The sequence below is a fragment of the Indicator indicator genome, chromosome 18 (assembly GCF_027791375.1).
Source record: "Indicator indicator isolate 239-I01 chromosome 18, UM_Iind_1.1, whole genome shotgun sequence".
In the NCBI taxonomy this organism is placed as follows: Eukaryota; Metazoa; Chordata; class Aves; order Piciformes; family Indicatoridae; genus Indicator; species Indicator indicator.
This window is the reverse complement of record NC_072027.1, coordinates 3,346,082-3,372,972: the sequence shown is the minus strand read 5'-3', so window position 1 is coordinate 3,372,972 and position 26,891 is coordinate 3,346,082. Positions and strand designations below refer to the sequence as shown.

Sequence of the window (26,891 nt, the reverse complement as noted above, 5' to 3'; positions counted from 1 at the left end):
TCTTCTGACTCCTAACACCAGCAGGTACAGCATGAGAAGCAGTAGATAATAATTTCCTATAGTCATTTATGCTTTGTCACTGTATAGTCTGCTGCTCCTTCTCAGTGGCTGAAGATGACTCTTCAGATCCCATGGATTTGTACCCACTGCTGCCAGAAACACTTGAGCCCAGTAAAGCTCCTGGAATTACACCTGTGTAGACATGGGGTGGAATTAAACTCTGAATCCTGCAATGGTCAGGCAAGCTTCTGAGTAGTCCCAGATAAGTTAACTGGAAGTAGCAGCAGTAGAAGCTTTTCTCAAGTCACTTGCCCAGAGATCCCAGAACCCACAGGGAATACCTCTGGCTCATCCTGGCCATCTCTTTGTGCTGGCAATGCCTGTCTGCCAAGTACTGGATTTGGACCAACACTCATTTTATATGACCTATGGACTATCCATTTCATCCCTTCAGGTTAGAGATGTAATGAACAGTGTTAATTTCTGTTACCAGTCCCCTAAAGCCATCTGATCCCTCTGCTCTTTCTACACCATATTAATCACATCCTGCGGGGGCAGAGAATGTGAGCAGGGCAAGGTCTTGAAAGAAGTAAATTAAGCTGGGAAGAGAAGCAACCTGACAGTCCTTAAGATGTGGGAGGATGATTTTAATTGAGTTTTGGAAGGGTTTAGCCATGCAGTTAATAGGGGCCAGTGGAAGAGAGCTGGCTGTGTATGCTAAGCAGGGCAGCTCGCCTTGGGCTCCTGCAGAGCCACAGCAGTGGCAGAGCAGGAGCTGCCGCGGGCATTTTGGCAGGTCTGGGGATTTCTGTCCCTTGGGGAGTGAATCCTGTAGACAGAATGGGTCCTGTTCCTGTCTGAAGGTGCTGGGCTCCCCCTCCCTGCGCATCCCGCTGAGCCGGAGCTGCCCTCCGAAATGTCAGGGAGAGGAAGCAATCCTTGGCTTGTTAGTTTCTACAAGGAAATAAAACGCACAGATGGCTCCAGCATCCTCTATCTCAAAGGCAGGAAAAGGATTCTCCGGGCAGAAGCAGGCGGCCAACAAACCCGGAGAGGTTCCAGGGAATGGGGGGACCAAACAAAGCGGCGTCTGGCCAGCCCCTGGCCAGCAGCAGAAAGGGTGGGCGGGCAGCCCGCCGAGGGGAAACCAGCTCTCTGATGTGCCGGAGCATCCCTCAGCCCAGCGAGAGCAGCAAACAGCCAGCTCCCCCGGGACCTGGGGAGGCTGCTGACAGCAGAGATCCTGGAGGAGGTCTGCAGGGTGGCCCCGGCTGACCCACTGCCCCAGGCCGGACATGTGGCTACCTGACAGAGGCTAACTTTGGCTCAGGACGTAGCCTCTCGGGGAGGATGGAGTAGGGAGCGAGCGCGGGGGGTGGATAGGGAGAGGAAAGACAGCAGGAGACAGAAATGCAAACATGGCCTGACAGCCATGGGGCAGGGGGGAGGGGAGGAGGAAAAAGCAGGGTAAACCTGGCAGGATGGAGCAGGAAACCGGGCTGGAGTGAGCAGGGCGATGGTGAGATAGTGCTTCCTGCGGAGGAGAAAGGCAGACAGATAAACACTCCCAGGCAGGCGCTCGTTGACCCTTCTTGGGGATGATGGTGGTCCCTGGAGCATGAGTGGCTGTGCCCCTGCAGACCAGTCCCCAAAGCAGGTGGAAGCATGGTCGGGCATTGGATGGAGCTGTGTTCTGCTGCCTCGGGGCAGCTGGCTTGTGAAATACCCAGATTTAAATCCCTGCCTAGAGGCACTAAGGAATCAGGACTGAAGGATACAAGGGTGACTTTGCTCCTCAGGACAACCCAGCTCTCTTGAAGGTGGCTCCTGCTCTCAAGCTCCTCTGTTTCCGTCCCCTGATGAGACTGCCAGCTTGGAAGTCCAAAAGCTGAAGGTTTACAGAGAGCTCACAACATTCTTTGTCTCGTTCCTCATCAGTGCAGGTGGTTATGAGATATTTTTTGTGTGCCTTGCCAGAAAAGACCTGGTTAAAAGTTTATGAGCAATGAAAGGCTAAATGGACCCACTGGCATGGATACACTGAGGCCAGAGCAGCCTTTTGGGCTCAGGCTGTGGGTCTGTTTGGCTGGACTCAGAGGCACTGGATGCCCTGTCAGTTTGGTCATACATCCTTCCTCCTCACTTGGCATTGCTGCAGACCCATTGTGCTTGGGGCATCTCTGAGGCTGGTGCTAAGAAAAAGGCATTTCCACCAGCTCTCAATTCCTACCTGGGGGGCTCCTGCCTCCATGCACCAACTTACCCCCAGGTGTCTTGGGGCAAAGTTAATGTCTTGTGCTTTTGGTGTTGGACAAGAGGGATCAGGAACCCAGTAATGATCACCTCTGTGTCTGTGAGTATTGACTGAGTTCTGTAATTATGAGTCCCTTTATTCCCTTGGGACAGGACAGCCTGTCCTGGTTGGAGCAAAGGAAGGTCTGATGCTTTCTGAATATCCTCACAAAATGATGAGGACACAGATCCACCACACTTTGATTTGGTGACATTTCAGGACTTTTGGTCCATGGATGAAAATCTCTAGAGCAGAGTAGTGTTGTCTCATCACTGGCATTGCCCACCGTGAGAAGGGGAAAGATGCTGCCCTGGCCTAAACGAGCTCTTGGGGCATGGAGGTCACTTGTGTGGCTGGGACAGTGATGCTGCTGTAGCACAAGGAAGGCTGCAGCAGGGCTGATCCTGCACAGAGAAGCACAGCCCCTCTGTTTAACCCCTTTAGGGACAGGTCTGAAGCAATAGCCAGCCCTGGGTTGCAGAAAAAGGAACATCTTTTATGACCCCTATAAAATAAGAGACCTGCTTCCTTTGTCTTTGTGTGAATGCATGGTTTGGAGGCATCTTCCATTTTTCTATCACTATTGACTTAGATTTATTCATTGCTTACACCTCAGCCCATTTCCACCTTGCTCACACAGCCTTCCAGCACGCCATCTCTGTTTGTTCCCCAGCCTCACTGTGGGCTTGGGTGGCTGTCACCCTGTCCTCACAGTCTCTGGGCACAGTCTGCTCCATTTTGATGTGAATTCCCACTGTGGTTTGGAGCTCACTCTGACTATTACGAGGCTGGACACAAAACACCTGGTGTTTGATCCCCACGTTGGCTGGAGCCTGCCATTCGTTTCTCAGTCTTGTGTGATGTCTCACCTCTCTGCAAAACAAGTCTTGCTCTGTGCTAGTGAGCACCAGAAGGAGGAAGAGGAGTAGCTGACAGCCCCACATTCAAATTCTCCCTCCTGCTCTGCCAGCTGCCTGCTGCTTGTATTGCTCATGCTTTGCTGCTCCAAATCCCAGTTGGGTGCTTGCCCCATGCACAAGGAGTCACTCCATGGGGGAGCTTCAGCCAGGTGGGAAGCTGGCCTGGCTCTGCCTCCAGCACATGGAGTTCTCATGTGTGTATGGTTGGACATGGGTCCTCCAGTGCCAGGACAGTCAGTTCCACCAGAGCAGGGGGGGAAGAGGGGACTGGAGCAGAGAGAGGAAGACCTTGCCTGTGGAGCAAGGGGAAATGGTGCAGATGCAGTTTTACCAGCAAATGCTGCTCATTTGGACCAGTCCAGCCTGGAAAGCTGGATGAGAGGGCTGCAGAAAGCACAGAGCAAGATTTCAGGGAATCCTCTTTTTGCAAGGAGTCACATGTAAAAGATGGGGGGTGATGGGAGTAAAATACTCCTGGGGAGATTCCAAATGGACACCAAGAAATTATTTCACAACAAGGGCAATCAGCCACTGGAATAATCATAGAATCATAGAATTGTTAGGGTTGGAGGGGACCTCAAGGCTCATCCAGTTCCGACCCCCCTGCCATGGGCTTGGATGCCTTACACTAGATCAGGTTGCTCAGAGCCACATCCAGCCTGGCCTTAAAAAAACAAAACAAAACAGAACTCCCCAGGACAATGGTGGAGCCTCCAGCATCAAACACTTTTAAGATTCACCTGGATAGATTGCTGGGCTGTCTTGTCTAGGCTGTGCTTTTCCCAAGAAAGGTTGGACCAGATGATCCTTGAGGTCCCTTCCAACCTGGTATTCTATAATTCTACCACAATTCTCCTCCCTCTCCTCCAGTGCCAGCTACAGTCGTTCAGTACCAACAAGGTACTGAAATTTTATTGCCAGCTTTTCAGGGGTTGGTCTTTGCTCCCATAGTAGCTGTGGTGTGTGATTGCATGTCTAAGAGCATGTCTGGCCCTGCTTGCCAGGGAAGAGCCTCATAACTGCTTTGCTGCCTGCAGGGGCAGCTCAGGGCAGCAAAAGGTTCAGGCTGAGGGTAAAACTCAAGGGAAACAGGAGATGCTTTGCAAGCTGAGCCACACTGGGCTTTATGGTATCACTGGACCCTGAGCAATTCCAGGATGTTCAGAGTGGTGATGAGCCTGAGCCAGAGACAAGCCAGAGCAGCTGCCCGAGCCCAGTGAGTCAGATGAGGATCACCCATGGTGATCTGTTGGGATGTGGGTATGTCCTGGAGCCTCAGTCTGGAGATTCAGTTACCTGGTAAAAATCTGCCAGAAATCCCTTTTGTAGAAAGCATCCAAATCTCAGATCCCTGCCTTGCTTTGCTGGGATGCTCACTGACTGGGAGCTTTTTGCCTGAACACAGCTGAGATGGGGCAGTAGCAGGGTCCCAGTAGCATACTGGGAGAAAGGACATGCTTTCTTTCCCTTTCAGTCTATCTTCAGGACAGCACTGGTGCTGGTTATGTGAGGTGCAGGGAGGAAAGCATGAGCATGCAGATTTGTCTGGAGTAGCTTTGCTCCATGCAGGTGATTTTGCAGCTTTGGTCACAAAACCCCAAAGCAGTGAGTTTGGTGACAGGAGCAAGAGCTGTGCCGGTTAGCTGGGGACATGCAGCAGATCCAGCCCAGTGCCAGGGAAGGAAGTCAGCGAGAAGGACAGAGTGTGAACAAAATCCCTCTCCGGAAAGGAGCCCTCTTAATCAGTCAGCAGGGCCGACTCAGCACAGAGGGAGGGAAGGGGAAATGGAGAGGGGCTGAGGTGGTGAGCATGGGCTCAGAGGGAGGACCTGGTGCAGGGCTTCCTGCGAGTGGAAGCAGACAGACAGCAGGAGCTGCATCTTGCCATACGGTGCCACGCTGTCCCTGCACCTTCACCCAGGCACAGCCTCTGCACAGGCTTCCAAAGCCGTCACTCGCTGCTGGCTCTGGCAGACACTGCCCTGCTGTAATTTGGGTATCTGCAGCCATCACAGGAGAAAAGCAGGCCCCATGCAAAGCTTTCCTGCAATGTGTTCAGGAGTGGAGAGACGAGGTCAGGCTCCCACAAGGAGCCTGTGGGCTGCTTGGTCTCTGCAGGACTCTCTAGGGTGAACAGGGGTTTCCAGGGTGAGCATGGCTTCTTCGCCAGGCAGAGAGAGCCCTGGGATGCAGGACCCTAGTGGGAAGCCCTGCTGCTGTGCTGAGAGCAGCAGTGGTTTCAGGGCGCAGAAAGAGGCAGAGAGGGCTAGAAAAAATGAAGGAGCTGCTAGTGATAAGGAGAAGGCCCTCAGTGCAGCCTGGCTCCTTTCAGAGCCAAGCGCTGAGAGATCAAGGGTAGGGAAACCGCTGGGAAACGCAGTCCTCTGAAAATAGACAAGGTGTGAGTGGCTGTAGGATCCTGCTTCCTCTCCCTGCATCTCATCAATCCCTCTCTGTTTATTTTAATATCCCACTGCCAACTTGCTTGGAAACCATCTTGCAAAAACAAAGCTGGCCGGGGCTGCCGCATGCCTTTTTAATTACACCGACGCTCTCCCTGCGCGAGGGCGCAGTCGGCATGCACAGGGGAAGGGGATCGGCTCCCAGGGCCGAGGAGATAAAGCATCGCTGGGGCTGGAGGTGGGGAAGGAGGGACTTGGGGGAGAGGAGACACTCCATGCTCTGGAGACATCTCCCTCGTACCCTGGCATTTGCTGGAGACACAAACCATCTGTATGTCGGTTAGCAGAGATTTAGTGGTCAAGCTCAGCACCAAGTTCAGTACTGGGGAGAGTGAGACGCGGGAGAGAACCATAGCAGGGCTCATGTTCGCTCAAGGCAAGGGCAGCAACGGAGTGGATCTGTCTGGCAAGCACAATGAGGAATGAAGGACTGATTTAGGGAAAGCTGATTTCTTGAAGATGCTTTTGTCAGGCTGGGAACAGGCTCTGCACCTCCCCTTTTTGCCTGTTATGGATGCCACAGGTGGCTGTGGGCATTGGCATCCCAAATGCCAGCCCCAGTGTCAAGGTGAGCTCTGGGTCCCTAGTGTGAGCCATTGCCTGATGTGGGGAGTCTCTGAAGCTTCCAGCAGTTCAGGGCCAGCAAGGAGGCTGGACGGTGGCAAGAGCTGGCCCAGCAGCACGAGCATCCCCAGACCTACGCCACGGTGCTTTTGGAGGGAGCAGTGGTTCCTTTTCCTGTTGTAGTCGTGGAGGGCCATGGACAGGATGCATCTGCAGGAATCCCACAGCCTCAACCTGCACAGATCGTACTTTTTCTTTCTTCCCCTCCACCCCCTGGTGTTTGCTAGCAGGTCACTGGGCAGCACGTGAAGGGAGGCAGGAGGTTATTCCTGCATCCACCCTGCTCCCTCAGAGCCCGGCCATGGGGAAGATGCAGTGCACAGCATTGGCTGAGAGGCTCCTGCCACCTTGGGCCTTCTGTTTAGTGGTTCAAGCAAAAGGAGACCACTCTGGTTTTGAGACCCAGCTTGGTGCCTGTCACAGCCAGCCCTGGGGATCACCAGGGCAGGATTTTGGGGGTGAGCTTTCTGCTGGCTGCTGCAGAGCACCAATTGAGAGGGTCTGCTGTCCTCAGCTGGCCCCATAGAAAGCCACACCGTCTGGATTTGGGGTTGAGTGCCAGGGGGCAGCAGGCACCCCAGCTGCTTGCTGGGGCTGATGGGCTGGCAGGCTGTGGCCATCTGGAGAGCAGTGTTTGCACTGGGATAAGCATGTCCGGCGTTAATAGGAAATGCAGCTTAGTGGAGAGATTCCTTTCCCCCCTTCCCTCCTTTCTTTAATAAACCTCCTTGCGTTTTGAAGGGATTTTACCAAAAATGCGCTCATTTATTTTCACAGCCCCAGGGCACATTTTTGTGTTCGACATCTAACGTCCCCTCCCTCGGGGAAGGGAAGGTTGGAGGCATGAGGGGCAGGGTGTCCTCACTGGGGGCTGAGCACCTCCTGGTCCCAGGGGCCCGGGAAGGATGATGAATGACAAACGATGGCTGCTGCTGCGGAGAGAGAGAGAAAGAGGTGTCTGAAGGACAGGCTGTGGGGAGCAGACCCCCTGCACAGGCAGAGGTGGGCCAGGGTGGCTCTGGGGCTGAGGCCGCCTGATGCAGGCAAGGGCAGAGCAGGCAGGAGATGGCAGGGGGTGATGGCAGGGGGCGATGGCAGGGGGTGATGGCTGGCACCCTGCCGTTGCTATGGGGGCAGCCGCAGGGACACCACCTCAGAGCCGTGCGCGGGCGGGAAGGAAGTGGAGAACAATCAGGGAGAACAAGGCCGGCTGCCCTGGTCCGGCGGTGCTGCTCAGCACGTCCCTGCACCGCTGTAGCCCCCTCAGCAGCCTCTCCTGGTGCCCTGGGGGGACCCCGGGCACCCCAGCTTTTGCACGGGTCTGGCTCCTCGTGCCACGCCTCACAGACCGTGTGCCAGAGGTGCTGGTGGCTGTTTGGTGTCTCCTGGGGCAGGTTTCCCCATAGAGAAGCATTCCTCACATGGCTCCACCACAGGGCTTTCCAGGCACATTGTCCTCAGGCCACAAGTTGGGAGGAGAGGCCTCATGTGGCGTTCCTGCAGCTTGTGAGACCCATGGAAACACAGACTCCTTGAGACCTCTCCCTACCTGCCAGATCTCTCTGATACTTGGGTTTGAATGTCAGGAGGGAAGGAGAGAGAAGGGCGCAGAACACGGTTGCAAAACCCTCGCATTCATGTAGAAGGTGGAGCCAGCAACGTATTTTTTGCATTCTTTTCTTCCTTAACATTTACCGTCTACCTGACTCACAGCTTCACATTTCACAACTTCTTTTTTTCTTTTTCTTTTTCTTTTTCTTTTTTTTTTTCCCTCCTTCGATTTCTGGCTAGTTTGCTTGCTTGTTTTTGCAGTCACCGAGGCTTTTTCTTTTGAATTATCTCACATCTCCAGAAGCTGGAGATTTTAAGATAAAGATCACAAAGCAAGGACAGTCAGCAACATGGTGCTGAGGAAAAACAAGAGGGCTGTCTCTGGAGGTAACCGGTACTTCGAGATGCTTTGTCCATGAGGAGCTTGCTTAGGGTGCGTGTCTGGCATGCCGGAGATGCAAGCACACAAGAATTGGGACTCTCCCCAAAAAACAAAACAAAAAAGAAAACCAGCTGGGAGAAGCAGTGATAATGTTTAACTGCCCGTCCTTGAGCCTGGATAATTTCACTCCTGGAATGCCTGTCCAGCTGTGGTGCAGGGAAGGGAGCTGCTGTAATCCCCAAAGGTTCGGTCCTGTTGTGGTGATTGCCTGTATCCAAGAGTGCCCAGCAGGAGACAGGCATCCTGTGAATGCCTGCTGGCTCCTGAGAGCTTCTGTGCAGGGGTTTTGCAGTTGTGATATCTAGGCAGCCCTGATTTGTCCCTTTGATTACAGAAAACTACACAGGTATAGAAAAACCTCTTGCCAGACTCCCTCCAGTTAGCAGATAAGATTATTTCAGAGCCCTAATCCAATTGAGCTCAATCTCAGTCACCTGGTGAGGAATGACCACACCTGGATCTTCTCATTTCTGGTTTTCCATTCTTTTTTCTGGCCCTCATCTGTGCTAGTCTGTCTGTCTGAGCCTAGGGTTTGTCTGGCTCTGGCCCTATATCTGGTTTTGAAGCACTCTTGGAGCCAGGAAAGCTGCAAGTGAGCTGCTTGTGACGCAGTGAGCCAGCAGACTCCTATGAGATGCTTCCTTCAAGAAGCTTTGCCCCTTTCTGGGTTTATAATGACAAGCTGGCTGCTGCCCACAGCAGTGGGTCCAGACTAGCAGATGTCTGCATCATCCCCTCTCTCTCTCTCCACAGATCTGGTGAGCAGCTATTCTATGACCCCCCCTACTCTCAGCATCACTGAGGAAGAACACATCATCAACATCAAGGACACGCTGACCATCACCTGCAGGTAAGCTACAAGCAAACATGGCTCTGCCTTGACCGCTTACCTGGTAAGTGTTGGAGGACCAGGCAAGGAGACCCTATCAGGAACACAGTGGCTGCAGCACACCTGCAGAGTAGCACAACTGACCAGAAATCTTCCACATTCACCAAGTATAAATTCACCTAATTAATTAATTGAAAAAGAAGCTGAAGACGTCTGGGAGAAGATGGTGATAACCTCTGCTGCAGTCTTGCAGGCAAAAGGAAGATAAAGATTTGCATGATCTAACAGCTTCCTTGTAAGCTCTTCAGGGAAAGTGGCCTTCCTAGATCTCCTTCTCCTTCTCTGCCATTCCTTATTCTCACTTCATCACAGTAGGGTTGTAGTTCTGGTTTCTAAATCTGGCAGGTCAGCTTGGGGGATGCTAAGATCTATCAACAGGAGGATCAAGGCTGCACTTAGTAGCGGCTGTGAGAGGCTGGGGTTTAATGCTCTGCTTTGTAAACACGGGAGTGAAGAGAGGCCCCATCCAGAAGTCCCATCCAGGCCAGGTGAATAACTCTCAGAGAGGAGCTGGAGACTCCCTGGTTGTTTGGGAGACTGTAAGTCTGGGGAGGCGATGTGCTGGAACTGATTTCTCTGGTGCTGGGACACTTGGCTGTACACGTTTTCAGCACTACCCTCTATCTTGGAAAGGAAAAAACAGCAACAACAAAAAGGCACCACAAGTGGGAGAATTGACCCAGGTCAGTTTTCATCACAAAGCTGGAGTTTCCCTCCAGCAGCTGAAAGCAGATCCATGCCTGAGATCTGAGTGCTAGGGCCCAGTGTGGGTATAAATTCACGTGGGCCTCAGCTGGGTGTTTCTCGGTGTTATATATAACCAGGGAGCAATTACCGCAAGCACTTGGCTGGCATCATGTTCATGTCTTGTCACAAACATATTTAACTTTTCCTGGAACAGATGGCATTGCTTTTACTTTGTGAATGAGTTCATAGCTGGGGAGAGGGACAGAGGAAGGGTTCTTGATGGCCATACTGAACTGATTTCGCTTGGTCTGGGAAGGCAAGTGGCTGTAGGCTTGTCCATGCTGTGACCTGAAGAGCCATGGTGTCTGCTGGGTGGTAGGAAATGCATGAATTGGAGGACTGTGGTCAGCCACATAGCTGCTGTTGGGGATTGAGAGGAAAAGGAGGGAGTCTGGGGACTCCAGTGCTCTGCCATGCTAGTTCTCTCCACAGGGGGATGTGGGTACTGACAGTCTCTGTTGAAACTTTGGAAGAGGGAAGATTGACCTTATCCTGAATGACCTTATAATCAGGCCAAACCCTTGCCCAGCAGTGGCCCAGGAACGGACAGAGAAAGTGATCTTCAAGGCTGTGTTGCTTGCAGATTTAGCCAAGGCTAAAGGACACACTGAAGTCAGAGGTGTGGTATAAAAAGTGTCTTCTGCAGTCAAGCATGAACATATCTGCTTAGCACCATGAAGCGGAAAGCTTTGCTTTTCAGGTAACCCTCCTGCACTGCAGACAAGTTTGCCCTTTCCTTGTGCACTTGTTAGGTATTGATTAATGGGAAGGGAAAAGCACATGAAGTGGAAAAAATAAACATAGTTGCAATGCAGGCTCTGCATGGCCTTGCAGGGAGCGTTGTACAAGGTGCAGAGTCTCTCCATGGGGCAGCAAGCTCCTTGTTTCCTGTGGCAGTGCCATCTTTCAGGCTTGCAGGGCAGCATCCGTACAGCACACTGGCATGGACAGGCTAAGGGGCAGTGGGTGCAAGCTGGAGCAGAGGAGGTTCCACATGAATGTAAGGAAAAGCTTTTTCACTGTGAAGGTGGCAGAGCACTGGAGCAGGCTGCCTAGAGAGGTTGTGGAGTCTCCTTCTCTGCAGACATTCAAGACCCACCAGGATGTGTTCCTGTGTGCCCTCCTCTAGCTGATCCTGCCCTGGCAGGGGGGTTGGACAGGATGAGCTTTCAAGGTCCCTTCCAAGCCCTACCTTCTGTGACTCTGTGATTGTGTGACACAGCTCTTGGCTCCCAGGCGCTGTGCAGGACTGAGCTGGCCAGCCAAAGAGCAGCAGGGCCATCTGCAAACAGTACTAAACCCCATGAACCCTACTCCCACACTGATCCCTTGCTGCCCCGAGCCTCTGCATCCTGTTGTGTCAGATGCACCCCTCAGGGTCGTGCAGTGTCCTGCTTCATACCATCCACGGTAGACAAGTCTCAGTATCTCCTGTGCAGCTCAGGGGCTCACCTTCTCCCTCAGAGGCTTGAGAGCTCAGTTTTCCTAATATCTTGAGGAAAGGCTTTTGACTGTGGGACACTATTACTTCATTTGAATGAAAAGGAAATCTTTCCTGGTCCCTGGATCTCTAATTACACCCAGCTGCTCCTCCAACCTCTTCTCTGGACCATAGCCCACCCTAGGAAGGCCTGGCCTGTATTAATGGGAGCTGAAGGGAAAAACATGCAGACCACCAAGAGAACAGGCAAAGGAGAGGGTGGTGGGGCAGGGTAGGGCAGGAAAAAAAAAAAAAAAACCAACTAAATCAAATCCAGGATCCAGAGTTTTGCTGCTGAGCATCGTGTTGGAGGTGGCTTCAGTTTGACCCTGGTCTTCCCTTGAGAACAATGTCCTCTGGCTGCTCTTTGAGCTGCCCTGGAGCCAGGAGTATGGGTCTGCTTGAAGAAGTGCCACAGAAGAAAGCTGAGCTCAAAACCCCCCACATGAGACTCCCTGGAGACCTTTCAAGCTTCACCCACTGAGCGTGGGAGTCCTGCAGCCAACTGCACTCTCAGGCTCCCTTGCAGCAGCCTGGAAGTCACACACCCACAGCTCTGCAGCCCCTCTCCTGCTCCACAACCCCTCTAAGTCTCATTGGTGACCAGAGTCTGTGCCAGACCACAGGTAAGGTGATGCCTCTGCAGCTGGGTGTGCTTAACAGAAAGCCAAAGACACAGCACAGCCACAAGGAGCCACCAGGTGCTTTTGCAAACGGCAGTGCATACAGGCACGTTCCTCTGTCACCCAGCACAATGCACCCTTGAGAGCTCTAGACAGAGCAGGGGACCAGTGTAGGAGCATTCCCCAAAGTACAGATGATGCCAAGGCTGGCTGAGAGCCCCAGTCATGTTTTGATCTAAGCATGTGGCAGAGTAGGCCAAAGGGGCTGATGCTACATGGACAGTGCATCCTTTATTAGCTCCCATCCTGAGAAGGAAGGAAGGAATATTGTGAATCTCTGCATTCATGCCCCCATCAGCCTGTGCTGGGGGAAAGCAGGGAGCTTGTGCTGTTCTAGCTCATGAATGTTGGTGCAGAGCCCACAGCAGCCAGCTGCACAACAGCAGAAACCTCCAGAGGGATCAACTTGGTCCTCACTGTGCCAATCCAGTCACATCCATTCCATCCCACAGGTGCTGGCCACTCAGATGGAGTGGGAACATCACCCTGATTTGGTATTTAGAAAAAGAAGGGCAAGGTTGTCCCTTGCTGCCTAGTGACTTGTTAACAGAGCTGACTGGCAGATGCACAAACCTGCTCCAGCAGAGAGGAAGCATTTGACCTCCGAGCCCTGTTGGCTTCTATGGAGGAAATGAGCACCGCGGCAGAACTGGAGGAGCCTGAGGATACAGCAGTGCCCCACCATGACTGCTGTGGAGCAGCATCCAGGGACACACACCACCTTCTGCCTATTTCCTACATGTGTGAACTGCTGTGAACATCCTCTGTGGTGCTAAGGGAGAATCTGTCTGATCCCAGCTAAGCCACAAAACCACAGCCAGCTTTGTCCATCACATCACGCTCTGGAGCTTCAAAGGGGATTGAAGAAAATTGGTGCCAATTGCAACATCTCCCTTGAAGAGCATCTATCCTGAAAACAGCTGTGGAGAAGCCTACAGTGTATTTGTTTCCAGCTGGCACCAGCAGGCTCCGTCGCCCAGAGGCACATTATCACAGAGCTGGAAGAAAACAACTTGGGAGCAAATCTTCAAAGGTGATAGATAGGAGGGAGAGAACCAAAAGCTGACGCTTGGAGCTTTCCCCAAATGCAGAGGGCAGATTGAGAAGTAAGTCCAAGTCAGCCTGGCCCAGCTTCATCCCTGCCACCTTCTGGCCCTCTTAACACACCAGCAGCTCTAACACAGACCCCCACTACCGCCTACACCTTCTGTGTGCCCACTGAATCTGGTGGAGAAAGGCGTGATACAGGGAGTGGCTGAGCTGAGAGCTGCCCCTGGGCTGGTGGTGCTGCTAGCTCTGGCCCATCCGTGTTTATACAAACTCTGTCACTCAGCTACTGCTGGCCTTGGTGGTTGATCAAACAAGGGGATCTGATAATGCGTGAAAACCCCCGCGGGGAAACAAACAGCAAGCGGAAACACTGGAGCCGTGTACAATTACCCTGCTCCACGTGGAGAGCCAAAAACGCCTGAGCAGAGGCAAAGGGCTCTGGGGCTCCTTTGTGCACTCAAGGTCTGAAGCTCTCAGCTGTGAGTTGAGAGCAGGGCCGGCCCCGGGGTTTGCACCCAGTGCAGCAGGGCCATGGGCATGGCAGTGGCCACTGAGTGCTGCTGGTTTTGGTGATCAGATTTCTCTGCGCATGAATAGGATGGGAAAAAACTCCAAATTCAAGACTTATTTTTATGGAAGTGTTTGTGAGTCTGATGCTTTGGAAAAACCTGCCTGTGACTGCTGGGTGCAAGCTGCTGGAGCTGTACTTCCAGTCCTACCTCAAGCACTGAAGGCATTTTTAGTACAGGCAGAAGATTCAGGCATTGGAATGGGCTGCCCAGGAAGGTGGTTGAGTCACCACCCCTGGATGTATTTAAAGGTCATTTGGATGTGGTACTTGGGGATATGGTTTAGGGGTGAACTTTGTAAAGTACAGTTATGGGTTGGACTTGGTGATCCTGAGGGTCTTTTCCAACCTGAATGTTTCTGTGATGTTTAGGCTGGGTCAGAGCGTGGCTGTCCCCAAGGGCAGGACACTGCCTGCAGAGCCGTTGTGCCTGGTGACTCAGGGCAGCACACTGTCTCCCAACTCAACCACAGCGAGCCAGGCAGCAGGAACTGGAAGAGGGCAAAGTCTGCAGGAGGATAAATCAGCTGCTGATGACAAATACAAAGGGGCAGGTCTCTCCCCCATGCTTGGACAGAAACCCTTTCCTCATTGCATCTGAGCCATTGTGCCCTCCAATGGCAGCTTATCTCCCTTCCTCCTTGACGTGCCTCACTGTCTGCTGGATCCAGCTGTTGGTAATGGTCACAGTTTGGCTGCCCTTTAAAGCATCTGCCCACAGAGCTGCCCTGGCAGGGTCCTGGCAGAGGCAACACGCTTATTTCTGACTTGTATCATGGATGAACCCAGTTTCCCCCAACAGAGCAAACAGTGCTGACAAAGAGCCATTTCTCCCCCCACAGCTGTCTCTTGCCATGGCTTCTTTTTTTCTGTTTTGTTTTTGGGTTTTGGGGGTTTGTTGGGGAATTTTTTGCACATTCTTAACAGACTTTCAGCCACATTGGCAAACTTTCAAGTGGGAACTAAGCCTTCCTCTGAAAGGGGCTCTGAGTTCACAGAAGGAAACTTGCAGCATGGAATAAAAGCTTGATTGGTTTGTAGTAAACAAGTGCAGTGAGAGCAAGCTGTGGTGGCAGGCATGTGTGCCCACATGTCGTGTGCAAGCCTTCTGCTCTGGAGATCCTCAGCTATATATAAATTCACACATGCACACTCCTTCTGGGGGTTTCTTGCACTTCCTGGACTTCTCTGTTTGTCTTTGTGCTGCTGGTGAACAGGCTCTGAGGTTGTGCTCTTGGAGAGGTGTCTATAGTGGAGGTGGGAAGGAGCAGCGGCTCCAGGCCAGCCAGGGGGTTGAAGGGGCTGGAGGGTGCTGTGCAATGCAAGGGAACCCCCTCTCACAGCAGCAGAAAGGAAACAGCTGGCAACTGGACAGAGGGTGATGAGCTGAGCCTCCTCTTGTTTTCTGCTTGCTGTCTTTTATCTCTGACTCCCTCTTGCTTTTCTCTTTCTCATTTTCTTTCCAGTCTGTTTTCCTTCCTTCATTCTGCTTCCCACTCCATTCATCACACTACAAGCCCCAGCCAGCAGCTACATGGAGCCATGGGAACTCATCACATCTGTGTGTTTTCTTAATAGCTTTGGACCGTTTTAATAAAGAGAGGGAATAGAGAATAAATGGAGCCTTTCCCTCAAGGCCCTGTGTGGTTCCCTGACCTGGCATCAATACCAGTAGGACAAAGTCATGGGAGGGGGAGACTTAATTGTGAGTGGGCTGATAACTTGATAGCTTAGCATGGCCATAGGGGTGCCCTGGGAAAGGGGACAGGCCTCTGCTGGGTGAAGCTGTTGCCATTTCCCTATGCCTGTCTTTCTCCTTGGAGGATGGCCGTTCCTCCCTGCCCCAGCTGGGCCACCTGCAGCTGTGCATGGAGTCACACAGGGCAGTTAAATCCTCAAAGCTAACTCTCCTCTTTGCCCATGTCTAGAGGCCAGCACCCCTTGGAGTGGTCGTGGCCCGGGGGCAAGGTGGACCCTGCTGGGAAGGAGAAGGAGCCTGAGTTGGTGTCCTCAGCAGCCCCCAGCAGTGGCCAGGCAGTCCGAGAAGAAGACTGTGAGGGGACGGGCACGAAGCCATACTGCAAAGTCCTGGTGGTGACGGAGACCCAGGCCAACCACACAGGTTACTACCGCTGCTACTACAAGTACATTGATGCCAAAATCGAGGGCACCACAGCAGTCAGCACCTACGTGTTCGTCAGAGGTAAGAGCTGCACCTCCGGGCTGGGGGAGCTCAGGGGCAGCCTGTGCACCAGTGCTGGGGAGGTTAAAAACCTCGACGTGCTCCACCGCCTCCCTGGGCAGAGCGTGGCTGCTGCAGGCTCGGGGAGGGGACCAAGGGCTGGCTCCCTGCAGGAATCAATATCCCTCCGTTTCTGGGCAGCGCCTGGGATTCAATTACGTCCTGGCCCGGGGGCATCGCTCCAGCCAGGCTGGAATGTAGGAATTTAAGGAGTGAGAGCCCGGCCTCAGGGATGCTCCACTGCTAAAAAAAGCACAAGAGTTAGCTCCTGGGCAGCTGGGGACTCTCCGAGATGCAAGGGCTGGGGATGATAATGTTCTGTTAAGCTGGGACTGATCGAGGGAGAGGAGGAGTGGTGCAAATGCACCGTGTGCAGCCTCCTCCTGTCCCCGGGCTTGAGCTGCTGGAGCTGCTCCGCAGTGGCAGATGCAGATGCTCCTCTCCACACTGCTCACAGAGGGCAGGGTCATGAGATGTGTTTCAGAGGAGGAGGAGGGCTGTCCACCGGACTTTGAGCTAGGGCCTCAGCTCAGCAAGTAGCTGTGGGGTCAATACTCATCTCTTCCATGCTCCAGGGGCTCCTTCTTTCCCATCTCCCCCACTGCTCACAGCACACTCCAGCAAGATAAATGAGCCCTGTCCCCTGGAAACAGTTGGCTGAGCTATTTCTCTTTCCACCACCATTTATTAGTTGGTGCAGTTGTCATAAGCCAGGCAGGTCCATGACATACAAGATGCATTTTTCAGTGAGTCCTAGGGCAAAGCCAGATCTGCCTCTGCAGCTATGCAGAGAAAAATGCAGGGGCAAATCTGAAAAAACTGGGCAGCTGCTGGAGAGGAATTGAGGTCTGTTTGGGCAATTGCCTCCTCTTCCCATGGGCTCTGCTGCCCATCCTAAAACAGAACAGAGCTTCCCTAGGTCCCAGACATGCTGTGGGGAGCTGGACATGTCTGGGAGATGGATGGAGCGTTCAGACACTCCTAAGTGTTGTATCAGGATGGAGGCAGAGAGCTTCTTACAATGAAAATAAGTACAACCTAACAAGGCTACATGCAGGGAGTGGTTCTGCAAGACCCTGATTTTCTTTGGGATCCAGCAAATGCCGCTTTGCCCCTTTGTCCACCTTCTCTGACCTCCAGCCTCAGCAGCAGCTCAGTAATGGCTCTCCTCTTGACCGGACTGCAGCAAGTGTGCACGTGTGGTGTAGCTTAGGGGGCAATAAATCCCACACTGTTAGGGTCCCTGGGACTCACTGTGCCTGTGGACAGCCTGTGTGCAACAGATCCAGCCAACACCTCACAGTGTTGCTGTGCACATGTCTGTACTCACTCCAGTCAGGCTGTGCCCTGTTACGGCTATCAACCATCCAGGAAACCTCAGAATCTGCCTTTCCAGGCAAGACAGGAGAAGGGACATGTCAGGGAAATTCAGACAGAGAGTAATCATAGTCACTGCAGAACATTCAGATAAAGCCCTGCCTGTTCCTGCTGAACGGGGCAGCAATGTGAAACTGTCCCTTGAGAGCATGGAAGGGCTGATGTAAGTGTTGGGGATGTTTGGAGACAGCATGATCAGACCACAGGTTTATCCATCAACCTAATTTCTCATGTTAAGAGCTTGGTGGAACTGCCAAGAACAGAATATCTGTGCTTGGCTGCAGAACATGGGCTCTTCTGTATTTTACCTGCAGCTCAGCTGTCAAATGAACTCTCCATCCATCTGTCTCATTTCCCATGCGTCTGGTTAGGTGTGTGTTTGATTATATCTACAGATAGCACTGTAAACACAGAGAATGCCTCAGCAGGGTAGAATAGGGTCTGTATAGCCCCCATCTCATAAACCCTAGCATATATTAATGAGGAAAGATGCTAAATTATTCCCATCCGACCCATTAAGACGCATAGAAAATGTATGATGTGGTCAGAGAGGGGAGTTAGCGTATGAATCACAAACTCATTGGCAGCAGGACCAGCCCAGTAAATCAGTTAGTTCTTGGCTGCCATCTGAGATTGGAGGAGACCTCATAATCTCTCACCTCTGGCAGTTGTCAACTCCTCCCTCTCACATGTCCAGGAGAAGAATCAGGAACACAGCTCGGAAGCAAAGCTGTGATTTCAGAAAACAGCAATCCTGTGGCAGCACAAAACCCCAGGAAATAAAGATAAGAATTTTCTGGGCATTCTGCATTTTCATAAGAGCTGACCAACAGGTTTCCTGTGCATGACTTGTTCCACCTAAGGTATAGAAAATAGCTCTTCACCCAGAGGGGGTCTTTGCAGCATGACTATCGCTGAAGAAGGAATTCCCTTGTGCACTTAACAGTGGGAGTACTGGGTTGGATTGGGTTGGGCCCAGTGTGATCTGAACAGCAGGATTCCCAAATGGAGATCATTGCCAAATTCATCTTTGACTTGTCATTTCAGACAGGCATCTTCAGGGATTGGTTAGCAGGGAGATAGAGTCTCAGGCTGGACAAACAGACATGAATTTCAGTCCCTTGAAATCAGTGGTTTAGCTGCAATCCAGGTGAATAAGGAGTAACTTTTAAGGCCACTGGTATCATTTGGTCTGATTCCAGCATACTAGGAGCCATGAAATCTCTCCTAGCAGGTCCCTTGGTTAGCCCCATGTCTCCCAGATAGGGACTCAGCACCTCCTTATGGAGCCCCCTTCACCAGGGGGGACAAGGCCAATCATGACCACGTGCTGGGTGAACATTTTCAGAGAGATGACTCTTACAGGGGAAAGATGCTGACAGCACTGAGCATCAGAGACACTAGTGACCAGTCTCCATTCAGAGCATCCTGTGAGGCATGTGTCCCTGTGCAGGTGGGCTAGCAGGGGCTGATACTGCAAAGGAAATCATCCATCAGTGAGGTATGGCCAGAGGACACCAAGCAGCCTTGCAGTTCATTGTCTATTCCAATTCTGTCTTCATCCCATTTAGTCAGCCTTGGTGGCTGCTGATTCTATGCCCTGTTTGGAAGAGTTCAAAGAGCAGAAAAGCCCTCAAACCAAATGCAATGCTGAGCCTCAGCAGGAGCTAGCATGAGGCACTGCATAGCAAACCTTACCCTTCCTACCCCCTGGCCAGCCATGACTTGGGATAGAAGTGTGTTTTGCATCTTGCTCTCACCAGGTCTTTCTAGTGTATCTCAGAAAGAACCAGAAATGGGATCCATGCTGCCCTATTAATCATAGAATCATAGAATGGTTTGAGCTGGAAGGGACCTTAAAGGTCATCTAGTTGCAAGCCCCTGCCATGGGCAGGGCCACCTGATGAGGACATTGTTAGCTTGCCATCTCTTTGGGATCAGGTTGGTCTTTGTACTCTGACTGGATGGTGCCTGTCATGATGGGACAGGGCTACGGCACATCTCCTTTATATGCTGCCATCAGCTGATTCCACCATGGAGCCCCACTTGGGCTTTTGTCATTTCACTGAGCAGGACAGGACAGTCCGTGCTGCAGACTGTTTCTCAGTGCTGTCTCCACGTGGAGTTCAGTATAATGTCTCTGGCCTTGCTAAGTCATCTCACTGATTAATTTTGGGTGGTTTTGTTCTTCCTGTCAATATTTGTGCTTGCAGCAGTGGGGTGGCAGCCCTGGAAAGCTCAGCTCATCTGTTTATCTGCCAGCCAGGATGGCTGCAGGATGACATCTGCATACCATTCAGCTGCGGATCACTTCCTGGCCCTGGAAGGTCTCACTGCTGCTGCTGCACCAGGGCAGCACAAGCCTGCACCAGCCCTGCCCTGGGGCCATGCACAGTCGCCAGCTGGGCAGGCGCTGAGCCCAGGTCAAGACCTGCCCCTCCACTAAGGGTTAAACCCAGGCAGAGACCTTGAGGGGGGCCAGGAAAGGAGAGGTCATTTCCAGCACTGCTCCATCAGTAAGGTGTTTGGTGTGAAGGAGCCAGCTGGCCCAGGCGCCAGCCTCGGCTGCTCTCTTTGCATTCCCAAGCTCCAGGTGTCTCTTCTGACTGTCACCTTGCAGGTGGAGCCATCCATCTCTGGCAAGCTTGTGCTGCGTTAAGGAAAGCCAGAAAGCCTCTTTTTCTTCTGCTGCCTCTTCTTGCTTCTTTTCTTGCCTCTGTTTAGTTGTGCTTCTCCTTGTGTCTCCTCTTCAGATTTTGAACAGCCATTTATCAACAAACCAGAGACCCTCCTCATCAGCAAGAAGGAGAACACTTGGGTACCATGCCTTGTGTCCATCCCAGATCTTAACGTCACACTGCTCTCGGTAAGAGCTCAGCCAGGGGGACCCTCTGAACCCAGAGGCAGTGCATTTGTTCTGCATTTGTAACTGCCTGCCAGGAATGGAAAGTGCATGGGACACTTTTTCCATGGAAAGTACAAGCCACTGGCTTCCTCGTTTTATTTGCTGGTCAAAGCTGTGCTGGCCAGTTCCCTTGGGCAGACCCCACGGGTTTCCTGCCAGTCTTGCTTCACTTCCCTGGAGCTCTATGAAACAAAACAAAAGTTTGTTTGAATCCCATTTCCCCACAGCATCCCCTGTTTTTCTCTGGTCTCTGTGATCTACCAACTCTCTAGGTGGTTGCTATCCCCACAAGGGAGGAGGCTGCAGCCCTGGGGCTGGTGACTAAAAACAACTCTGTTATCAGCTTGCTTGTGCCTTTTTTCCCCTTTTTTTCCCTCTTCTTTTTTTTTTTTTTTTTTTTTTTACAATGCAAATACATCCTTCCAGGATGAGTGTTACTATTGTACAAAGGCCTCCAGGGACAAACTGGGGGCCAGAGGCCTTCCCTTGCCCGGGAAGGACACTACTCAAGGTCAGCACTCATCCCAGTGGGACTGATGTTTGGGACATCAGCATCAGTTTCCTTAGCTATCACTGGATGTTTCCATTCCTGGAAGTCTCTGGCCCACTCTGCAGACGCAGAGGCTCGTGGTGCAGGATACAGGGTACAGGGGAGGTTGTGATTCCTAGATGACAAACCCTCGGTGGGAGAAGGCTGGAGAACAGCACAGCATGATGCTGCAGCATTTCTTCCCACAAAAGGGATGAATTAGCCAGCATAGAGCCTGGAAGGGGTGGGGTGGGAATGTTGTTACCTCTCATTACAGTTGGCAAAATGTTGACTTTTCCAGCAAAATTCCCTCATCCACCCTGACGGGAAAAGCACTTTCTGGGACAACAAGAAGGGGATGCAGGTACCCACACACTTGATCAGGGACTCCCTGTTTGTCCAGTGTGAGACTGTCATCGACAAGAAGGTCTTCAAATCCAATTTCTTCATCATCCATATAGCAGGTGAATATTTGGGAAGGTGCAGGGCTGTGGTCTCGATGACTCTGAAGCCCATCAGTGTGATTCTTGGGGTTATTGTGGTCCCTTCTAGCTATGTTGACTCTGCATGGTGCTTTATCTCCTCTACTGTGTGCCAGATGGAGATTCAACAAGCAGCAGGAGGTCGTACCCAGGCCTCCTGTAACTGCTTACTCAGAGTCAAAGAGTGCATAAATCAGAGAAGTCTTTTTGTCGCCTGTTTGCACCAGGGAGCGAGCTGTATGACATCCAGCTGTATCCCAAGAAAGCCATGGAGCTGCTAGTGGGAGAGAAGCTGATCTTGAACTGCACAGTGTGGGCTGAGTTCAACTCTGGTGTTCGCTTCCAATGGACTTACCCTGGCAAACAGGTACCAGCAAACAGAGCTGCTCCCAGTGTGCTGAACCACTTCCCTCTGAGACATCCCCTCCTGCCCATTCATTGTTCCTCTCCACATCATTGGCAGGGCTCTACCTCATGATCCTGACCATGCCATGCCCTGGACATCTTGGTCAGAGCACTTTCCCATTTTTCTGTCCTGCAGCAGAAGGCAGAGGGAAGATCTCTTTTCCTGCCTGGAAGCATTGTCCTTGCCACGAGGTTGTTGCTCTGGGGCTCTCCTGGGCAAACACTGGCTTCACTTCTACCAGTGCAAATGCAGAGCAAACATCTTTGGCTTCAAAAGGACCTATTGTAGTCACACAGCCCTGATCACCAACAGCTTTTGAGGGGGTCCCTTCCCTGCTGTGTTTTCCTGCAGCTGTAGCCTCTGGCTCTTGTGAACAGTGAGACACACGAGTTCCCTGAGGGTATCACTGTTCAGCTACCTTTAGGGCTCCCAGGATGGTTACTGGGCTGCAGGTCAGAGCAAAACATGTGCTAAAAACCCTGACCCCTGCCTCAGATGCTCAGCCATACAGGGCTTGTTGCCTTTCCACTCCTGAGGACGATGAACAATAGCGGAGATGGCTGTCCAGGGAGAGGCTGGGCAGCAAGGGGCATGAATGCGAGGAGCCCATCTGCACAGTTCCACTCCATCGATGTGTTTCCTGCCCTTCTCTCTGTCACCTGCTGCAGACGCAGCGGGCACTGATGGAGCCTGAGCGCCGGTCCCTGCAGACACACACGGAGCTCTCCAGCATCCTGACCCTCCACAACGTCAGCCAGCAGGACCTGGGCAAGTACACGTGCATGGCCACCAACGGTGCCCAGGTGCTGGAGGAGAGCACCGACGTCATCGTGCATGGTAGGCACCTTCTGCTCCCTCACAGAGCCGCAGGCAGAGCTGAGCTCGGGCAGTGCCCGGCCCAAGGCTCAGCAGAGGGGATCCTGCACCTCCATCCCACACAGCTTTAGTGAGACCCAGCCTGCCTCCAGCCCCTCAGCCCTTCTGCACCTCCATCCCACTCTGCTTTAGTGAGACCCAGCCTGCCTCCAGCCCCTCAGCCCTTCTGCACCTCCATCCCACTCTGCTTTAGTGAGACCCAGCCTGCCTCCAGCCCCTCAGCCCTTCTGCACCTCCATCCCACTCTGCTTTAGTGAGACCCAGCCTGCCTCCAGCCCCTCAGCCCTTCTGCACCTCCATCCCACTCTGCTTTAGTGAGACCCAGCCTGCCTCCAGCCCCTCAGCCCTTCTGCACCTCCATCCCACTCTGCTTTAGTGAGACCCAGCCTGCCTCCAGCCCCTCAGCCCTTCTGCACCTCCATCCCACTCTGCTTTAGTGAGACCCAGCCTGCCTCCAGCCCCTCAGCCCTTCTGCACCTCCATCCCACTCTGCTTTAGTGAGACCCAGCCTGCCTCCAGCCCCTCAGCCCTTCTGCACCTCCATCCCACACAGCTTTAGTGAGACCCAGCCTGCCTCCAGCCCCTCAGCCCTTCTGTACCTCCATCCCACACAGCTTTAGTGAGACCCAGCCTGCCTCCAGCCCCTCAGCCCTTCCACACCCCAGTGCCACACTGGGATCACATTCAGCAAGGTGTCAAGATGATGAGAGAGAGAGATACAAACACTACATTGGCAGTGGGATGGCAGGACATGTCTCGTGGCCCTGTGGTGATATATGGTGCCCCTGTGGCACACATGGCCTGGGAGGCAGCCAGCTGTGAGCACACAAGGCACCACTGGTACTGGGTTGTTGTCTCCTGGCAGCAGAAAGTCACAGGGCAGCACAGCCTCCCTGCAGCCCAACAGCAAGGCAGAGTCACAGCTCTCTGCTTGCCCGCCCAGCCCTGCCTGGCACCTGTGGCCTCTGCTCCAGGGAGGGCACCCTGCTGGGAACAGGGCTGTAGAAGAGGAGTTGGGGTTGTATGGGCAGTCAGGGCAAGAGTGGATTTTGGTTATTTTGACTTCATTGCTGCAGTCATTTTCAAATGCACTGTCACAAACACCCTGCCTGTCCTTGCTGCTTGCTGTTTGGCCCTGTGGAAAGCAGCAGAGCTTGGTGACAGCCTGTCCTTTTGTGCTGTGCTCTCCTCCATGCTCACTTTTTTTCTTGCAGAAAAGCCCTTCATCAATGTGGAGTGGAGGAAAGGCCCAGTGATAGAAGCCACCGCAGGAGATGAAGCTGTGAAGCTCCCAGTGAAAGTTGTGGCTTACCCCCCACCAGACTTCCAGTGGTAACTCACCTTTCTTAGCCTGAGCCACCTTCTCCTCTCTTCCTCCCCCTTGCCAAGTAGGGAAGCCTAGCCCAACCTCCTCACTAGGCCCCTCTGTGACCAAGAGTGTCCCAAATGTCACTTTTTTTTCCACCCATGAAGGTTATTTCCTCCACCTGCCCTGGCTCTCAGCTGTACAGCTTGGGACAGGAGGAGATCTGTGTAAGAAACAACAAAGGGCTTTGCAGGTCTGTGCTGCCTGGATGAGCCAAGAGGAGCTCCCACAGGAGGTGCCCCTCTCATCCCCCTGCAGTGGGGATGCTGGCTCCCCAGAGGAGCAAGAGAATGGGCCAGGTTGTGCACCAGATCTGTCTGGGAGCTTTGCACCTGCACACTGCTCAGGGCAGAGCCGTGACATCCCCATCCTCCCTCACACACATCCACACAAGGCAATGCACAGAGCCATAACTCTGGTCCAGGAAAGCCCAGGAGTTTCTCCAGAGAGATCCCCAGTGCTAGCAAGGCGTGCCCCAACGGTGCTTTAGCGGGGACCAGCAAACCCCTGCCCAGCTGCCAGTGGGACACTTCCTCCCCATGGCTGCATTTTGTCTCTGCCTCCCCGCAGGTACAAGGACGGGAAGCTAATTTCCAAGCAATCTCAATCTTCAATGCAGATCAAGGATGTGTCGGAGCAGCACGCCGGGACCTACACGCTGGTTCTGCGGAACAGGCTGGCGGGGCTGGAGAAGCACATCAGCCTCCAGCTGATTGTCAATGGTAAGGGAGGGGGACAGGGCTGGGGCTGGGGCTGGGGGGAGAGCAGTGAGCCCATGGCCCCAGCCTCAGGGCTGCTCAGAGACCCAGTGCCCAGTGCTGCCCTAAAGCAGTTGGTGCCTACACCATCGCCTTCTCCTCCATCGCTGAGGGATGCTCTGGTTCCTTGTAGCCCAGGTGATACAGCATGGGTTTCTTCCTGGTTCCATCACTCAGGGCAGGATACATCCTTGCTCAAGGGCAGTTTCCCAGCTGCAGTTGGAGATGCTCCTGAGGATGACTTAAAGGCAGGGCAGCTCCAACACATGTGGAGCCTGGAACTGAAGCAGTTCCACTGGGTGGGAAGCTCCTAGGGAGTTTCCCTGGCAGAAACTGGTCCCTGTAGTGCAGGAACCAGATGCCAGCACAAAAAGTGCTAGAAGGGCACTGCTGCTTGGAGATTTGTCTCCAGCAAGCTCTGTAGGTCTGAGCCCTGCAGCATCCAGTCAGTCACACTTTGCAGAGGAGGAAGAAATTACACCACATGAACCTGCACACATATGACCTGCTCTGCCTTGCAGGCCTGAGCTGCCTGGGAGCTGCCCAGAGACCCTGTGCTTTAGTGCCCAGTCTCTGTAGAATGGTCTGGGGACAGCTGTGCCTGGACTGGGGATGCAGCAGCTGAGCCTGTGGCCGCTCATATCACTGATCCTTGCAGTTCCTCCACACATCCATGAGAAGGAAGCCTCTTCCCCAAGCATCTACTCCCGGAGGAGCCCCCAGGCCCTCACCTGCACAGTCTATGGCATCCCAGCACCTGAGGTGATCCAGTGGCAGTGGAGGCCGTGGATGCCCTGTCGGATGTTCTCCCGACGCAGCCTGTAAGTGCCATTTCTTCCAACACCTGTGACTTACCAGGCCACCAGTGTGGCATTCTGGGCTCCTTGAGCACTGTGGATGTGTTCCCAACTCCATCTCACTTTTGATGTCCCAGCCAGAACATGGCAAGAGGAGGACAGCACCAACTGATAGCTCAGAGCACTGTACACCCACTTGCCCTGTAAGAGAGGCATAGTGGAGCCCACTGGTCCCAGACATCAAGGGCTTCTACAGCTTCTCCTGTGTCCTCAACCATCTGCATCTGGCAGGGGATGTCCATGGCCAGGACACACCTCACAGAACCTGCAATAAAACCACTGCTTACAGGGAAGCAGTGGTCACGGCCCCTTGGTGAGACCTTGAGACAGCAGCTGGGGCTCATCCCATTCCTGCTCTAGGCTCCCTGTGGTCCCTGTGGATTTTTTATTCTGCTGGGTAATAACAGAAGCAAAAATGCTTACAGGCAGGCGAGCAGAGCTGCTGCATGTGAGGAAGAGTCACTGAACCTGGGGGAAGCACCAGATCTCTGCCAGCTGCTGGGATGGTTTGCTAGGAGGCTGTTTGGGCAGGCAGCACCAGCAGGTAGGCAGGAAGGGTGCATGCCCACTGCCTGTGCCCTGGCAAGCTGGGACAGCACCAGGCAGGGCTGCAATGACATTTTTTTAGTGGCAACCTCGCAGGAAGAAGGAAAAGGGATGCTGGGGAGTGGTAACCAAGCAGTCAGGGTGGAGGACATCAGGGTGCCTGGAGGAAGCCAGGTCCTGCAGCCCTGTGCCAGCTGTTGTTGAGCCAGGGACACCAGAGAGCTCTTCATCACATGCAAGTGCACTGTGGCCCCGTCAGGAAGCAGAGGGGCCCATGAATTATGAGCACTGTCTCCCAAGGCCACCATATTTCTGCCTAGCAGAGCTCCGGAGGATGCAGGAGGCTTCTCTGGGGCTTCCTGTTGTTTACACAGCTCACCAATGCGCTCGCCCCGCCGAGCGCCCTGACCTGTGCTGCCAGCACACACCCCTGCCCCTGCGCTGAGGTGCTCAGCTCCCCACTGCTTTCCTGGTGCCATAAGCCTTCTCCCTCTGCAAATCCCACCCTGAATTTTGGGCAGACCCTGCCATCTCCCTGCTCCACCTCTATTTCAGAAGCTCCCTGCAGCATCCCAGGTCCATGACAGATTTGGGCACTTCTCCCTGTCCACCTGTCTTATCCCAAAGAGGTACCACCATGCTGCTGTGAGGTACCAGCAGCACCTCTGCTTGGGATGTTTCCCTCCTGCTATTCGTTGAATCAAAAGCAGCAGGAGCACCCTTTGGAGCTCAACCAGCCAGCATCTATCCATTCTGTAACATCTCTGACTCACAGTCCCATCAGGGATTTAAGGCCTTGTTGCTGAGCAAAGTAGCATTAAGGACTGCACCAGGCACA

At 53.2% G+C, this 26,891-nt stretch overlaps 1 protein-coding gene across 1 annotated transcript in view; it reads left to right on the top strand.

Annotated features, from left to right (window-relative positions):
* FLT4 (fms related receptor tyrosine kinase 4) overlaps positions 1-26,891 on the top strand; it is a 57,936-nt gene that overhangs the window by 14,033 nt on the left and 17,012 nt on the right. The window contains exons 2-10 of the mRNA XM_054389357.1: positions 9,046-9,142; positions 15,638-15,912; positions 20,082-20,194; positions 21,064-21,226; positions 21,472-21,611; positions 22,319-22,487; positions 23,741-23,858; positions 24,463-24,614; positions 25,309-25,471. Of these exons, the coding sequence (XP_054245332.1) occupies positions 9,046-9,142; positions 15,638-15,912; positions 20,082-20,194; positions 21,064-21,226; positions 21,472-21,611; positions 22,319-22,487; positions 23,741-23,858; positions 24,463-24,614; positions 25,309-25,471 (1,390 nt within the window). The remainder of the gene's footprint in view (positions 1-9,045; positions 9,143-15,637; positions 15,913-20,081; positions 20,195-21,063; positions 21,227-21,471; positions 21,612-22,318; positions 22,488-23,740; positions 23,859-24,462; positions 24,615-25,308; positions 25,472-26,891) is intronic.